The sequence below is a fragment of the Grampus griseus genome, assembly GCF_964374135.1.
Source record: "Grampus griseus genome assembly, chromosome: 2".
NCBI classification, from domain to species: domain Eukaryota; kingdom Metazoa; phylum Chordata; class Mammalia; order Artiodactyla; family Delphinidae; genus Grampus; species Grampus griseus.
In genome coordinates, this window is record NC_139018.1 from 143,786,928 (window position 1) to 143,804,406 (window position 17,479).

General features: G+C 50.1%; 1 protein-coding gene across 3 annotated transcripts in view; it reads right to left on the reverse strand.

Moving 5' to 3' along the window:
• ARNT2 (aryl hydrocarbon receptor nuclear translocator 2) overlaps window positions 1-17,479 on the reverse strand; it is a gene marked incomplete at its 5' end in the record, with an annotated part of 194,123 nt that overhangs the window by 108,901 nt on the left and 67,743 nt on the right. For 2 of the 3 annotated variants that reach the window (XM_082648667.1, XM_082648666.1), the window contains 2 exons: window positions 13,325-13,538; window positions 17,226-17,439. In XM_082648667.1, coding sequence (XP_082504793.1) covers window positions 13,325-13,538; window positions 17,226-17,439 — 428 coding nt within the window. The remainder of the gene's footprint in view (window positions 1-13,324; window positions 13,539-17,225; window positions 17,440-17,479) is intronic. The other variant, XM_082648668.1, reaches the window with a different exon arrangement.

A 17,479-nucleotide genomic window follows, 5' to 3' on the forward strand; every position in this document is an offset into this window, starting at 1 on the left:
AAGCCTGAGGATCCTCATCTCCCGCCTCGGGCTTCTTTACTTTGAGGGATGTCGTGGCCACTGCTATTGTCCCAGCCAAGTTCCCTGGATCTCTTGTACAATCTGACCAGCAGATCCCTCTTCCAGCTGCTGGAGCTGCTTCAGCTAACGGCTCACACGTGCATCTTCTCAGAGGCGTGTCCTTGGAGCCACTTGGAAGCCGCCTGGCCTAAAGGTGCCAGGGAGTTACACGCACCCCTCGAGGTCTGTGACCAAGGACAGCCCTCTTCCTTTCCTCCAGGTGGGACAAACTCTGGTGCGAGCTCCCTGTGGCATCAGGCTGAAGCTGACCTCTCCTGAACCCAACCTGGCGTGGCGCTGCCTCTGACCCACACTGCCTCTCCCTCACCATTCCTCTTCGGGGGCTCTTTTAGGAGGTGTGTGCACGAACCCCCAACCAGGCGTGGTGTCTGGGGACTCCACCTGAGACCGAGGCTGCCGGCTGCAGGGAGTGGATGCCCACGAGCTTTGAGCACGCAGCACAGGCCAGGCACCGTCTTAGGCTCCAGCCGTACGCCAACCCTGAGGAAGAAACCAAGGCCCAGGGAGAACCCGGCCTCTGTTCAAGGTTGCCTCGCCGGGCGAGAGTGAAACCAGGACCCAGACTCATGGCAGACTCTGTCTCCCAAGTCCATGTCCTTCACTAGCCACCCCACGTGTGTGTGTTGTGTGCGTGTGTGCAGACTCCCAGTCCTATCAGACAAGTCAGCTGTGCTGGTTAGAACAGGGGCTGGGGTGACCAAACTGACTGAGCACAGGGATATTATCCCAAAGCAGACAGGGCTGTCTGCCGAGGCCGTCAGCTCTGCCTCTGCGGACATTCCAGAAGGAGCCAGGCGCCCACTCCAGAGGCGTGCTCTGGAAGGAGCTGTGTGATCCAGAGAAGAGTCAGCCCGTGTGACCTCTGAGGTCCACACGATGCACAGCTCTAGTGACTCTAGATCCCCAGAATATGAGCCTTCAACTCAAGGTTAAAGAGTGACACTGTCTGTCACTCATTGGAGAGTAACTTACATCATCACCAGAGAGGGGAGAACTGAAACCCACCCGTCAGATCACAGCCTGAGAAAACTGGTGGATAAGAAAAGAAGAGCCAGGACATGGAAGCAACCTAAGGGTCCATCGACAGATGAATGGATAAAGAAGGTGTGGCACATATATACAATGGAATATTACTCAGCCATTAAAAGAAACGAAATTGAGTTAGTTGTAGTGAGGGGGATGGACCTAGAGTCTGTCATACAGAGTGAGTAAGTCAGAAAGAGAAAAACAAATACCATATGCTAACACATATGTATGGAATCTAAAAAAGAAAAAAAAAAGGTTCTGAAGAACTTAGGGGCAGGACAAGAATAAAGATGCAGACGTAGAAAATGGACTTGAGGACACAGGGAGGGGGAAGGGTAAGCCGGGACGAAGTGAGAGAGTGGCATGGACATATATACACCACCAAATGTAAAATAGATAGCTAGTGGGAAGCAGCCGCATAGCACAGGGATATCAGCTCGGTGCTTTGTGACCACCTAGAGGGGTGGGATAGGGAGAGTGGGAGGGAGATGCAAGAGGGAGGGGATGTGAGGATATATGTATACGCATAGCTGATTCACTTTGTTATAGAGCAGCAACTAACACAACAATGTAAAGCAATTATACTCCAATAAAGATGTTAAAAAAACAAAAACAAAGGGAAAACCGAATGTAGATGTTTTCCTCAATTAGCTTCTATTGAGAAAGCAATAAACAGGAAAGGTCAGTGCTATGTGTGCATTTTTATTTAACCATTTGGTGTGAGTCATAACCTTTCAGAGGAAATATGTCTCTTTTTTTAGTGAAACCAAAGGAAACTATTTTAATTTTCTTGATCACGCTGGAGTTTTTGCAATCAAGTTATTTTTAACCAAAGCATTACACAATGTGACCATCACGTGAGAATATTACTGAAACCGAAGTCATACCAGCAGGAAGCAGTGACTCCATGTGTCTTTTCAAACGTCCTAAACTAACTCCAAATAATTTCATCTGCCTAAAAACAACGCTACTTATAGATTATTTTTGTTATAGTTTCCTCTCATACGTGGAAGGAGAAAAAAGGTCTTTATTTCTTGAGCATCAAACTTAGGACAAAAGATACCTCATTAAGAGATCAAGACTCTTGCAAACAGGTTCTAAAACGCTGAAGCTGCTCGTTTTTCAATCGTGTTGCTACACGATTGCATTTTTAACCTTTTGTTTCTTTGTTACTTTGATCTTGCTGAAATCTCTCTCCTAGTGTAAAACAGATGAGGCTGTATTATTTGATTGGATTGGGTTTTATCTGGCGGGGATACACCAGGATACAGCAATTCTCAACCTCTAGTTCACACTGGAATCACCAGGGCTGCTCTTACACATACAGATGCCTGGGCCTGACCACAACATAATTAAAATCAGAGAAACGTGGTGAAGCCCTGACGTTAGAATTTTTAAAACATCCAATAAAATTCTGATGTGCATCAAGCTTGAGAACCACTGTGTCAGGGGCTGGGAATTTAAAAAACTTATTTACAAAGCAGCTGCGTTTCAAGCGCCTCTTGCATGTTCCTCAGTTCAAGAAGCCAGGATACAGACATGAGCATGTAGAGAACAGATCTTTAGGGGGTGATTTTAGCGTTTCAGAGAAACGCACCAGTGGTTCTTTGATATGGTTAAATCTGGGCGTGAATTTGAAGCAAGATTTAAAGTTCTCAAGTCTAATTCACATGCCTTTATAATGGGATGGAAAATGTGTATGCTGACCTATTTAAGAACTGTAACCTCAGGCTCTCCCTTTCTCAGGACAGACTCACTGCTCTTGCTAGTTGGGAAAAGACTACTTCTCTCCCCGGATATGGCGGCCCTGCTCCCCTCTCTTCTCAAACCTGGCTGCCCAACTGAGCAATGGTACAGCCTGGGCAGAGGCCGAGGGCTCCCTCGATTCACCCAGGGAGGCTCTCACTTGAAGGGGAAGCGGCTGGTTCTCTAACACCAAAGGGGAGAATCCACTTGGCTGTACATAAATACAATGAACACAACACTCCCAGCGGTGGCTGTTTCACCTGCATCCCTGGATGTCTCCCTGCCTTCCTGGAAGCCCCTCTGTGCAGGAGTCTGTGCGCCTCTCCGTAACTTCTCTTGCAGAGGTGTGCTCCATGATGAATGGAAAACCCAATCATTCAGTGCCATTCCTAGGCAGGCCTCTTGCAGACTTGTAAAGCTGGGCACACTTAAGTTTTGGACCCTATCCCAACAAGCTGTTACTCCGGACAACGCAGGACAGGTCCTGAGACAAGGGGAGGCAAGGACAGGAAGAGAAAAGAGTCTGGGTCTGGTGAGGGGATGGGTGCCCTACCCTAGCTGCAGGGTCTGACTCCAAAGGAAGCCTCAGGAAACGCAGGCACTGTGGCTGCACCGACAGTCTAAGTCCTACATCTGGAAACTGATTCTGTACCTTGAAGACCGGCAGAGACAGGCCCGAGCAGTCCAGGTCTGTGTCACAGCAGAACATGGCCCAAGCTGGAGGACAAACTCCACCTCCCCTCTCGGATGTGCCCTGCTTGTTCCCTGCCCTCGGCCATCCTAGCATCGCCCAGCTCCCTCTCTAGCTTCAGGCCCTGACCTGGACCCCTGACCTGGACCCCTGCTCTCTCCCCGTCTGAGCCCGCGCTCAGCCGCGGCGACCTTCCAGCGCTCTCAGCACCACACGGCCTTGGCCCTGGCTCTGGACTGTGGCTGGCTCTGCTCTGTCCGTGAAGACAGTGCAAAGTGGCAGGTCTGGCCCAAGACAGGGGGCGGTGGGCGGGACTCAGATATCACGCAGTGAATCAGGTCAGAACGAGGGCAGGCAGAGAGAGACGGAAGCGCAGGCTAGGAGCTGGAGGGAGCGTGAGAGGCAGGAATGAGACTGCCCATCCCAGTCCGGAGGGGTGACTGAATGCCAGGCCCCACCAGCTCTGAGAGGCTGCTCTGTATCCTGCCTTCGGGCAGGCTTCCCCCTCCTTCAGATGGATGAGGGCGAGCGTCAGCAGGTCCAGCCAGAAGGAAGTGAAGCGGGGTGGGGGGGGGAGCAGGAAGGAGAGGAACTGGGAGAGCACAGCCCTACCTCTGCTGAGGCTCAGATCTGAAGGAGCGCCATGCATAGTTGGGGGAGGGGCATGCAAACTCCACCCCACCCACTGGGCTGCAAGACCCAGTCCTGGGGTCGTGACACTGTCGACTCACGCTGCAGGGTGACCCACAGTTATACACAAGGAACAACACTGAGTCTCTTCGCTTCCCACTGAGTCTCTTTGCTTCCCAGCACTGTACACTGAGCACATTCTGCACTGTAGCCAAGTTGATCATGAAAGCAGGCTGATGGGTCCAAAGCGCTCCACTGGGGTGCAAATGCATGACAGGAAGGGATGAGCTTTGTGACTTGATTCAACATGACACGTTGGGGCCATTGAGGGGGTACCTCCAGCTCTCCCCAGTCCAACTCACTTCTGGTGGAAGAAACTTGTCAGTGACAATCCAGGCAGCAACAAAAGGTCACCAAAGGCCCTAGATCATCAGCTTTTAAAACATAATTTGGGTAGAGATAGAACTAGGGTCAGTGGATCATCTCCCCCTGTTGGTTTTGCTGCCTAAACATGTCTTGAATCTCCGACTCCCCTGCACCTCCTGTACTGGCTTGAATGGTAGGTCCGCAGAATGCACATCTACCCAGAACTTGTGACTGTGACACTATTTGGAAATAGGGTCTTTGCAGCTATAACCAAGTTAAGATGAGGTCATACTCTATCAGGGTGGCTCCTAATTCAGTACATCTGGCATCCTTGTGAGAAGAGGGAACTGGGCACAGAGACACACACGCCATGTGATGAGAAGGCAGAGATGGGAATGATGTGTCTACAAGTCAAGGAACGTCAGGGATTGCTGGCCACCATCAGAAGCTGAGAGAGTCTCCCCCAGAGCCTACAGGAGGACTCGACCCTGCTGACATCTCGATTCTGGACTTCTGACCTCCAGAACTGTGAGAGAGTAAATTCCTGTTGTTTTAAGCTGCCCAGTTTGTGGTAATTTGTGACTGCATCTCAAGGAAACTAAGACACCATCCTAACCCCTGTCTGCATCACCGCCCCAGGATAATTCCCACACCCTCGTTACCTTGACTCCCCCACCCAGGCTGGCTCCCACATGTTCTCCACTCTGTAGCCGGAGTGAGCTTCTCGCAAGCACCATGGATCCCGGGACTCCTCTGGTTGAAAACCTGCAGTGGTCTGGGTACTTACTGCTCTGGGACTGAGCACCCACCCTCCTCACCCTCCACCGTCTCCTCGGGTAACATTTAGCTCCCAGATGTCACCAAGCCTCATTCACTCACAAGAGCCCACTCCAACCTGCCCAGATGAGCCAGGTCCTATGTTATTTGTTCTCCACGCCCCCGCTGGACTTTTCCTCTTTAACACTTGTCATGGTGTGTTGTGTGTGTTACATGTGATTATTTCTTTGCTGTCTCTCTTCCCCACTAAACTTTAACCTCCAGGAGAGCCAGACTGCGTCAGTTTTGTTCACCACTATATCCCCAGCACTCAGCACAAAGTGAGTTAGTACTCCATAAATACGTGCTGGATGAATGAATGAATGAATGAATGAACCAACAGAACAAAGAGAGAAAGAGAGTAAGCACTTCTGCAACCCTTCTCCTCCTCCGGAATGTGTGATGGGGGATCTCAAGCACAGGGTGGGAGGGGGAAGCCATCCTTTCATAACTGGGCAAAACTCAGAAAGGTCAAAGTCTACCCACCTTCCCTTGTCAACAGTGCCAAAATCCTAAGACAGGTTTTATAGGGGTAAGAAGAGAAATAAAGCAAGCAAGACAGATAGTTTGGAAAACCACTGATCCACATCAGTGTTTAAATATAATTTTCAGTTATTTAAAAGTGAATGAGGGCTTCCCTGGTGGCACAATGGTTGAGAGTCCTCCTGCCAATGCAGGGGACGCGGGTTCGTGCCCCAGTCCGGGAAGATCCCACATGCCGCGGAGCGGCTGAGCCCGTGAGCCATGGCCGCTGGGCCTGCGCGTCCGGAGCCTGTGTTCCGCAGTGGGAGGGGCCACAACAGTGAGAGGCCCGCGTACCGCAAAAAAAAAAAAAGTGAATGAAATCTCCACAATTCTCAAACACAATCATTAATACTATCCCATATGTCCTGTCGTGCATGCTTCAACGCAGTCCTGTAGGGGGCATATTATTGTCTGCATCTACAGGTGAGGAAACTTAGCCCGGGGAGATTAAGTCATTCACACAAAATAAAGGGCCATGAACCGAACAGTCACCAGGCCCATCTGACTCCAAGCGTAGGGATGCTTCCACGACCCCCAGGGGTCTCCCCTCAGCCCCGTGCCCACCCCATCTCACCCCTCAGCCGCCCTGGTGAGCACACACACAGGCTGGGGTGAGCTCTCTCTGCTCTCCCTGATGGCAGGGAAGCTGGCCGTCCAGCCACAATCTGCGACGTGTGTGAAAACAATGCCCAACTCCTTTATCCGCGGTGACACCAGAGTGATAATGAACCCAGCAACCCAAGCTGGAAATCTGTCCGGATTCATGAGATATCTTCCAACATAAAATATGTGAGAAAAACACAAACAGCTCAGCAGCAACGACATGCTATGTATGTAGCAAACCAAAACAAGGCAGGTTGTATAAATATTTAACAATGAGAAAGAACTGAACTGGCGCCAGAGAAACATCTGGGATAACAGATCTAAGTAGGTTGCGGTTTCTAGTGGAAAAGTCACTAGGAAGACATGAAACTAACCAGCTCGTGATTCTCCGATTACGCTCTCACGTGCATTCACCAAGCACCTCTGGCGACCCAACTCTAAACACTGTTTCCGGTGGCCTAAGTGTTTACTACACAACTGGGCAATTTCTAAGGAGCCTGAATCAAATAAACATGCTTTGCTTGCCACTAAAACACTTTATTTCTATTTCAGCAGAAACCCAATAACAGTGTTAATAGTTGACTCAGATAAAATAGGGATTTTTTTGGGGGGGGGGCACATCTATCTACATTACCTAATATGGCAAGAAAGGGACGGATGAATGCGTTTAGGAGTTCAGAGTCTGGCGTTAGTCCAGGACTAAGTGTGGCTATTCCAAAGAAAATAAGCTATAGATTTGCAAGTATGGTTTTCATGAAGTTACCTTCATGACTGACATTTGGAAACAGACTATATTTTTCCAGAGCTGATATCACAGGGGTGGACTTCATGGGACCCCTGGGGGACCAATTAGTGGCCTGACCTTCTTCCCGGAAGGACCCAGCTGCGTGGCTGAGTCCAACACAGTTTCGTCCTTGCCCTCCTTTGCAAAGTGTTACGACGGAGGCCCAGCTGCCTTGGGTGGGTGAGGCTGAATGCTGACTGCCGTCAGCTCTTTTCCCAGGCGGGCCTGCTGTCCTCTGCGGTGCCACGCGTAACTAGTTTGCTTCTGCTCCAGAGGGTCCGCGAGGGCGCGGTGTGAGCCCACCCTCAGCTCCTTGCTCTCCTCCTCTTCTGCAGGGGAGGATGCCAACTGCCGACCCTGCAAACCTCCTCCTGACCCTGGTGGAGAGTCTGCCATGTGTGGACTGCAGAGCGAGGTCCCAGGGCTGCAGGCTGCTCTGTACGTGCTCATGCCCCTGCCTGGCCAGCCAGTGCCCGGGGCACCAAGCCTCCAAGGGCTGCTCCTCCAACTGCTCTCCCCAAAGGCCTGGCCTCGGGCCCGAGAGCTGGGCAAATCCAAGACGGGCAGCAGAGGTCGCTGGGGCCAATCCCACCGCTTCCTGCCGGTCCCAGCAGTCGAAGGATGTCTCCGACCCCAGCAGCTGCAAGACCCCAACCACAACTTGCTAAATTCTTTAGTTCAGGGCTTCTCAATCTAGAATGTGCATATAAATCCCTTGGGGATCTCATTAAAATGTAGCTCTTGAGTCTAGGCCCAGGGGGCCTGTGATTTCTAAGATGCTCTTAGGAGATGCAGGTGCAGCCTGGGTTCATATCCACTAAAGTGGTAAAAACGTGCTATCAGAATGTAAGAGAGTTTGTTATAGTTATTAATAGTTCCCTGTTAGGGTTGAGTGAGAAAATAAAAGCAAAACGTGCGATGGGTCCCAAAGGCGTCCCCTCTCGCGGACGAGCAGGGAGACTGCACAGCAGATGCAGCATCTTTAACCTCTCCCAGAAACAGCGTGATGACAGGTCAGCCGGCAGAGCTGGCTGAGCACGGCTTCCTGGTGAGCTGCTATCTGTGCCCGGACCGCGGCCCGGCCAAATCCTGTGATCCAAGGCTGAAAGTATCTCTGGACTTCAGCGAAGCTCTCGGGGAGATAGGGAACCTTAATCACAGCTGATTGGGACATGTGAATCACGCACTGGAGCTTTCCAGCCAAAGGCCTCAGGGACCGACCTGGCTGGGGCTCTCCCCGAACTATCACAAGTAATTTGGAACAATTAAGAAATGGGGGTCCATTCATTCAACAACAGCTGGAAACTCCTGTCGGTGATTGGGAAGGAGAGGCTGCATCCCAAATGACCTTTCTATGGCCATGCAAAACAGGTAATGGTTGAATGAATGAATAAATGATTTTTTTAAAAAATACTTGTTTACTTATTTATTTGGTTCACCAGGTGTTGGTTGCGGCAGGCAGGGTCCTTAGTTGTGGCATGCGAACTCTTAGTTGCGGCATGCATGTGGGATCTAGTTCCCTGAACAGGGAGCGAACCCGGACCCCCTGCGTTGGGAGCACAGAGTCTTAACCACTGCGCCACCAGGGAAGTCCCCAATGATTTTTCAAAAGTAGTGACTGGATAAAGAAAGAGGGGGAAAGAGGAAAGAAGGAAAGAAAAGAAAGGAAGGAAGAGAGGGAGGGAGGGAGGGAGGGAGGAAGGGAGGACGGAAGGAAGGAAGGAAGGAAGGAAGGAAGGAAGGAAGGTTAATCCAAACTTGGCTTTACACTCTTTGTGCCTTTGGACAGTTCTAACTATTGCAAAGTTCTTCCCTATACTGAACCAAAAGGCTGACCCAATTCTCTGAATGAAGGAAGAGTCAAGCAGAAACAGAGCCACAGAAGAGCAGAGTGGGGAAATGGGCCAAATAAACCTAGTCTTGACGAGGCCACGGGTTATCCTCTCCCACGTCCGCTTCCCAGCCGGGGCCACCAGGCACTTCCTGCGCAGCACAGTGTCACTGACAAGGCGTTTCCAGTTTCTGCTCGCCAGGATCAGCGCTTTCCAGAGTGGTGGTGAGTGGGTGGGGTCTTGGGATAGATATGGAAGATACAGAGAAGGACTCGCTCTCTCTGCACTCTGCTGGGCAGGTCTCTGTGCTGCTTGCCCTCTGACCCCACCCCTTGGGCACATCCAGTTATAGTCAGAGGCTCTGCCACCATCTAGAAAGCCCGGGCCTCCCCTTGGTTCCTCTCCTTCCACACAGTAAGCTGGGGCTCAGGTCACTCCAAGACCCACAGTAATTATTTCTGCAGCCCCTCCCTCCATCAAACTTTCACCTGATCACTGCCCTCCCTCATACCTGACACTGGCTCCATCTTCAGCTCAGAATCCTTAAACCCCAATATCCCCAGCATTCCCAGTAAGAGGAGAAGGTGCTCCCCGTTTTCCAGGAGAACGCCCATCCTTCCCCATGGGCATCACTTCTAACGCCCAGAGCCTGGCTCTCCCAGCCAGGGCCAACTTTTAGTGACTGCACTAATTTCCTCTGGGAAATCACATCTCCCCACCTCTCGGGTCCAAGTGCCCTGGATGGAGAAGCTGGCCTCACACCCTGGCTCAGACTCCCTAGCCACCGGAATAGGGCAGAGCAGGTGTCCCAAGCTGGTCCAAGAGAGCCAATCCTGGGACATCTGCTGGAAGTACTGGGAAGGCTAACAGTTTCTGCTGGTGTTGCAAAGCTAGTAGAACATAAACTTAGAGCTTCTAGTAAACACCTTTTTTGTTACATGAGGAGAGCCTGGGTGAGAATCAACCCTGCCTGGGAGCAGCCCCACTTCTGGCTATAGTGTATATCCAAAAGCACTGCAAGCAGGATCTCAAAGAGCTATCTGCACTCCCACGTCCACTGCAGCATTGTTCACAATAGCCAATACAGAAACAGTCCAAATGCCCGTTGACAGATGAATGGATAAAGAAAATGTGGTCTATACATACAATGGAATATTATCCAGCCTTAAAGAGGTTAGTCTTACCATTTGCGACAATAGGTTTGGACCTAGATGACAGTATGCTAAGTGAAATGAGCCAGTCACAGAAGGACAAATACTGCCTGATTCCTCTTATACGAGGTGCCTAAAGTGGTCAAACTCATCGAGGCAGAGAGGGGAATGGTGGTTACCAGGGGCTGGGGGGAAGGGGAAATGGGGAGTTTGTGCTTAATGGGTATAAAGTTTCAGTTACGCAAGATGAGTACGTTCTAGAGATCTGCTTTCAATACTGTACCTAGAGTTAAGGATGCAGTAACGTGCACTTTAAAATGGAGTAAGGAGGGATCTCGTGTTCAGTGTTCTTAGAAAAAAAAAAGAAAAAAAAAGGAGAGAGAGGAAGGAAGGAAGGGAGGGAGGGAGGGAGGAAGGGAGGAAGAAAGAAAGGAAGGAAGAGAGGAAAGGAAAAAGAAAAAAAGCCACGAAAGAGCACAAGGACCTTTTTGGAGGTGAAGGATGCCAAGGCCACCATCCAGGGTCCACTCCAGGGACATTTCTGTCCAAATGTGGTTCACTCTGCCCCTTTAAACATTGCCAGACACATTAAGACTTCCCACAGACAGAAGTGTCCACCCAACTCTGGTGAGCCCGCTGGCTAAACCCTTGACCCAGAGCCTGACCTGCCCTTGACCATCACTTCCCCCACCAACTGCCCCAGCTGGGTCTCCTGACTGGTTTCAAAAAGCCACATCCTGTGTTCAAACACTGAAGTCTGGAAAAAGACAGCTCTTTCCACAGAAGGTGATTTCAGCTGTCAAACCAACACTTCCTGGCTGCTTTATTTCCCTTTCACATCCCTCCCAGATATCTAACTTTACAAGGTGTGTTCCCAACGATTTCTACAGGGAGTTCTCTAATTCACCCCAGGCTGGGGGATGGCAGAGCATGTCTTTCTTTGCGTCTGTTTCAGCGCCGTTGTTTTACAAGTACGGTCACGTGTCACCATTTCAGGAGACACGAGATAAGCACAATGTAGGCTCTGTCCTCACACCTTAATCCTTTATCTTCTCTCTCCTTTTCATGTATCATTGATAACCAACACTGAGAAAATGACTATTATCGTTCAGAAACAGTGGTACTGCTGTCACTTTTGACAACATCTGATTCAGTCTTATCATAGGTGTTATGGACTGGACTGTGTCCCCCCTAAATTGATATCTTGAAATCCTAGCCCCCCAGAACCTCAGAATGTGACCGTATTTGGACATGGGGCCGTTAAGGAGGTGAATAAAGTCATATAAAGTCAAAAGAGTATGGCCCTAATCCAGTAGGCCTGGTGTCCCTATAAGAAGAAAAAGGGAGTGGGACTTCCCTGGTGGAGCAGTGGTTAAGAATCAGCCTGCCAATGCAGGGGACACAGGTTCGAGCCCTGGTCCAGGAAGATCCCACATGCCGTGAAGCAACTAAGCCTTTGCACCACAACTACTGAGCCTGCGCTCTACAACCTGCAAGCCACAACTACTGAGCCCATGCACCTAGACCCCGTGCTCCGCAACAAGAGAAGCCACTGCAATGAGAAGCCTGCGCACCACAACGAAGAGCTGCCCCTGCTCGCCGCAACTAGAGAAAGCCCGCACGCAGCAACGAAGACCCAACGCAGCCAAAAATAAATAAATAAACAGGGAGAGACACCACAGATGTGTGGACACAGAGGAAAGTCCATGTGAGCACAGAGTGAGAAGGCGGCCATCTACAGGCCTGGGAGAGAGGTCTCACCAGAAACCAAACCTGTCAACACCTTGATCTTGGACTTTCAGCCTCCAAAACTGTGAGAAAATCAATGTCAGTTGTTTAAGCCACTCAGTCTGTGGTATTTTGTTATGGCAGCCCTAGCAGACCACTATAATGAGCAAAGCACTGCCTCATTTGCTCACCAGGCTTCTGCTGAAAGCCTACTGCATGCCAAGCACTGAGTAAGGCTCTGCAGGCAGACACAGAAGTGGATGAGAATCCAGTGGCTCTCAGTGTGGCAGGAGGAACACCACCGCACAAACAGATCTATCATAAAGTGGGATGCAAGCATCACGGTATAAGTCAGCTCTACTATAACGCTTGTTTTGAAAACGCAAATCTGTTCCAGTGCCATTGATCCACTGGGGGACAATTTGAGCAGAATGTGAATTTTGTGTTTGCTTATGCATGATTTCATCTGCAAGACATACTAGATGAACACAGAAAACTGCACCCAGCTGAACTCAGCCACATAGGAATTCACAAAATGCACACACTCAGGCACACAGCAGCCGCCTCAATTTACCGTGTGTGTTATGAGCCGTAACCTGTCCAACATCTGGTGTTACAGTTTTTGATTTCTGCCTGATTTCACATGACTGTCCTTGCACCATTTCACAGGAACACCCAAGTGGCAGCCCTTCTGAGGCTCGCTTCCATAAGTAAACTTCAAGTCAGTTTCAAGGCCAAGTGTCATATTTATGGTGATATTTATAAATTTCTTAACCATCGAATGTGTCAAGCCGTGCTCCCATTTTTATCAGGTTCCTAGTTTTGTTCTTACCTGTCACTGACAAATTTTTGAGTGTTGTGTTCCCAGCCCACTTTCTCCCACTAAGCCCTGTGGGTTTTGTTTCATGATTCTGTTTACTGCAGTGATTTTTATGACGTGCATTTTGGGTTAGAGCAGAGCTGACTGTATTTAAATGTCTCAATGAGAAATTTCATTTCTGGTAAGTAAGGTCTGGGAAATCAGTGCCTATAATCAGGTTCACAAATAATCATGCACTTGAGGCATAACCCTCATTTCAGAGCATGTGCTTGTGACTAATGTGTCAACAGTGCTTCCTAGGGGCGACATGCCCTAATTGCAGGTAAAATATAGGAAAAAAATGATGTATTAAAAATGAAGTTTTAAAACATTACAGGATGAATGAAGCTATTACACAAGCTAAGTCAAATACATCCCTCACCTGTAGGCAATTTTTTCTGACCTCCAGCTTCCTGATATGTTTAATGAAAGAAATTTTTCTCCAGGGAAAAGTTTTGAGAGAGAGAGAGAGAGAGCTACACTGACCTGTCATTGAGTTTTCTGAGGTGCACAGCTGCTCTCTCAGCTTCTCCACATCGTCAGGATGCACCTGTTCATAAAGGGTGCTCCCAAACCACTCTGACTGGGGCTGGTTCAGCACGGGGGTAACGGAGTCAGACACATAAATCACTCTCCCCGTCTCAGCCGCCACTACAAACAGAAATCCATCAGCCGCTTCAAGGATGAGATGTTTCAGTTCCTGGGAAGAAAAAATCATGATTAGGACCAAGCATGGACAAACCCAGGCCAATTAAATAGTCTTATTAGCAACCTTCAACTTTTATTCAGAAATTCATTGTGATACACAAACAGTTTTGGGGCTTTTGTTTGTTTGTTTTGGGAAGATGAGCTGTAAAAATGCATGAAGCTTATACTAGCCCTAAGATACAGCTACTCCAAACACTGTTAACCCTGTCTTAACCAGCCTCTCTTAGGGAGAGAGGAAATTTCCAGCCCAGGGGAATGAGAGAGCAAGAAGTGATCACCAGGAGGTGTTGGGTTGTCAGAGGTGTGAATGGCCTCACCTACATATTCAAACTGCAGTCATGGCATTGGAGCAGAAGGGCCCGGTACACACGGGGCTCATGGAAGGGAGGGAGGGATCATAGGAAAGTGGAAGGAGAGAAGGAAAGGCACCAGGTGTCTCCCCAGCCACCACCTGCCACACTCAGAGTGCACTCATTCTTCTTCTCTTCCTTCCTTTCTGAGCTGAATGCTGGTGGCAGATGTAAGAGTATCACCTTACATCTGCATGTCTGTCAAATTTTCAGGACTCCTTGACAGCCAACATCTCAACAGACTCTCAGAGTAATCCCAGAAGGTGGCAGGGCACCTAGCATTGTCCATGTCACTTTACAGTGAGAAGAGAGGCTGACTGCACCAGCCCTGGAGTCACACTCACAGAGCTCATGACTGTCAGTGAAGGCAGGAAGGAAGTTGCTTGGGATCAATGAATGGGCGGCAGGAAGCCTGGCCATCATCCCGAGAGGGACATAGAGGGGGCAAAGTCAACTCTGTTATAAAGTCTTCTCTTTGCAGGGCCTGCAGGCAGCTCAGGTGTGGCTACCTACCCTGTCATTCTCCCATCAAGCTCAGGAGCCCTTTCCTGCTGAATGAAAGGGGCTCCATTCCTGCAGGAGTTGGGGGGCTATCTCTTCCCCGTGTGCTGGGGTCCACAGCCGCCTCTCTAACAACCTCACACACTGCTCAGGGCCCAAAGAACAAAGGGATCCTTCCAGTCAGTGGTTGGCAAGCACTTTTTGCTGGGAATCCTTTGTTCACGTGTAATCTTAGGTGGAAGCCCCTCTGGAACAACAGAGTAAGGGCCATCTGCATGGAGGCAAAAGACGTGGAGTCTAGAGCATCTGACCCCACCCTCAGTGCCCGTCCTGAGGGGGCTCCAAAAGCCCGAAAATTAGAACATGTGAGTCTGCTGGGGAGCAGAAACTGGGGAGATCTGCCAGCATCTCTGAGCCCTTGGCTGAGTCAGAACTGTAACATCCTCTGTCTGGGAATCTAGCGTGGAAGCAGGCTGTACAAGCATTTTTTTAAGGAAAAGTTTATTTTGTCCATTTCTCTTGCTTGGCCTTCTGCTGTTCCATGTCGCTTAGATGCTTACTCAGTTCAGAAGATTGGGTCAGCGGTTTTACTTTCAGTATGGAGAAGATCTTGCCAACAGGAAGGACTGTAAAAAATGAAACAGGTTGTCTGGGAAAGTAGAGAATCCTCTGTCTTTGGAGGAGAGGAAGTGGACGCTGATGCCTCCACGTAGGTTTTCACAGTTTCAGCCCTTTTGCAAGGACTGTGGGAAGGGCTTATGGAACAGAGCCTCACCCTCATCACGGGCCCCTCCTTCTACACCCTCCTCCCCGGTTTTTGTCTTCTGGGAGCACGTCACTCATGACCGAGGTCCTGTGCCCCGAATCCAGAATGAGCCTTGCCTGTATTCTCCAGTTAAGCCAACAGTTAGGTCTAAAGGCATGGACTGTGGCATGAAAGGAGACCATCAGCTACGGCCCTCCCACTTCACCGTGCAAGTCTGGGCTCCCTACTGAGCATCTCCGCCTTCCATTTCTTCACACGTTTTCTTCAGTGAGATTCTGTGAGGTTCAGTGAGATCTTACACGTGAAGGACTTAGTAAAGGCTTGGCACACAGTAGGCGCTTAACACTTGTAGCTGTTGTTGTCATCAACAACCTACCTGGGAACCGAGAGAGAAAGATGGGGAGGACTCATGTAACTTGCATAACTGCCTTCTCTCTTCTCTTCACTTTCTTAATCCTCAGTCACTTACAGGTAAAGAGATTAATGTCAAATATGGACCCTGGCAGGTCCACGTAAGGATTAAAGAAATGCAGAGAAAAAGCTTTTCACGATCCTAGTGGTCAGGAGGCACATAATGCATTTCTGTCTGCTCACCTGCCGGCTCTCCATCCTTCATTCCACTGCAGCCCCGTGTTAAACATTCTCCTCTGCTGCCTCCCTGACCTGTCTCCACGGCCCTGCCAGGTGGGAGCCATCACTGTGGTCCTTTTACGGAGGTGGAAAGAGGCTGGGCCCTGTGCCCTGGACCACCGGGCCCCGTGGTCTCCCAGCGAGGGTCACTCTGCTGCCACACCCCCTCACACCTCGAGGTGAGGAACACGTGGGCCCTGGGATGACCCAAGCCCTTGCTAAAATGCCTGCCACACAGGAATACATGTTAGCTCCTCTCCCTTTGCTCTTTTTCTAAACCTAAGTCCTGTGACATGAACGGATTCTTCACACTGGCACAATAAACGATTCTGTCTCTGGACACGCCTTCCTCACCTGTTCCTCCAAGGCTCTGTGCTCACTGGTCTGCTCGTGTCGAATCCCTTCCTCTCCCGTTTCTGTGCATCTTCTGGGGCTCCTTCACAGCCTGCCAGGGCCAGCTCTCTCCCGAGAAGCCCCCGACGAGACCTAACACTTCCTACCTGCATCCCCAACAGCACATCACTTCTCTTTCCCCTGCCTGCACCATATACAAAGTGCTCTCAAGTCCATCATCTCCTTTATCCTGCAGTACCCCTCAGAGTCAGGAAGGCAGAGAGCTCATGTTCATCCACAGGTGAGCAAACAGAAGCTGAGGGCATCTGATGATCTGCGCTACTACTGACCAGCATGGAGAAGAACCATGACCCAGAAACAGGCCTTCCAGCGCAGGGAACGGTCAAGTTACAAAATACTTCCCACTGACCATTTCCTGGGTTTGCTCCTCCCAACTATGCAGCTCCTAGTACAGCTGTTAAATACACGGTTTTGGGGTCTGACCAACCTGTGTCAACTCCTGGCCCCGCCACTGAGCAGGGGACTGACGCTCTCTAAGCCTCCAGTCCACTTGCTCATCTCTAAAGCAGGGATGAATTACAGAGGCTTCCTCCTCGGGCTAGAATAAGGATTGAATGAAATCCTGCACAGAAAGATCTGACTTTGACCCCGGCTCAGGGCAGAGGCCTAAGTGCTGGCTGTTAGGATCCTTGCCACTATGATTGTTGTGACAGCTACCAAAACTTTGATCGCCATCATGATCACCACCGCTATTCTACCACAGAAGAACTGTGGTTTTGCTTGGCTTTCTCCTATATTAGCATGCTAAGCACAATGTCTTTTTTTTGAGTGATGCCTTATTAAGGTACATGGGAAATTTAAAAAGCAGAGGACGCAAAATCAGACAAACACCCCTGGAAGAGCGTTTCCTAGTGAAGAATGGAAATAAAATCCCCTGGTTTCGTCCCTACCTCAGCCTTTAACCCTGTTTCCCCACGTAGCTTATTTCATCTTGGCGATGCTGTCAATCATTCTCTCCCCTTCCAATGATGCCATTACCGGGGAAGAAAAGCACGCAGGCGAGGGATGAACGGGGTACCTGCTCCGTCAGGAATGAAGGCTTGTAGGCGCCGTCTGTGGACTTGTTCCCGGTGCCCCGCATGGACTTCATGTGCGAGACGGCCATGCGCAGGATGGTGAGCTTGTCTGGCTTCCGGGCCAGCGCGCTGCACGTGGGGACCATGTCAGAGAGCTCGGTGATGTACTGGGTCATCTTGTTCCGCCGCCTCCTTTCAATCTCACTGTGGTTCTCTCTTCCCGAAAGCACGAGATCAGGGGAGGGGGAAAGAGAAG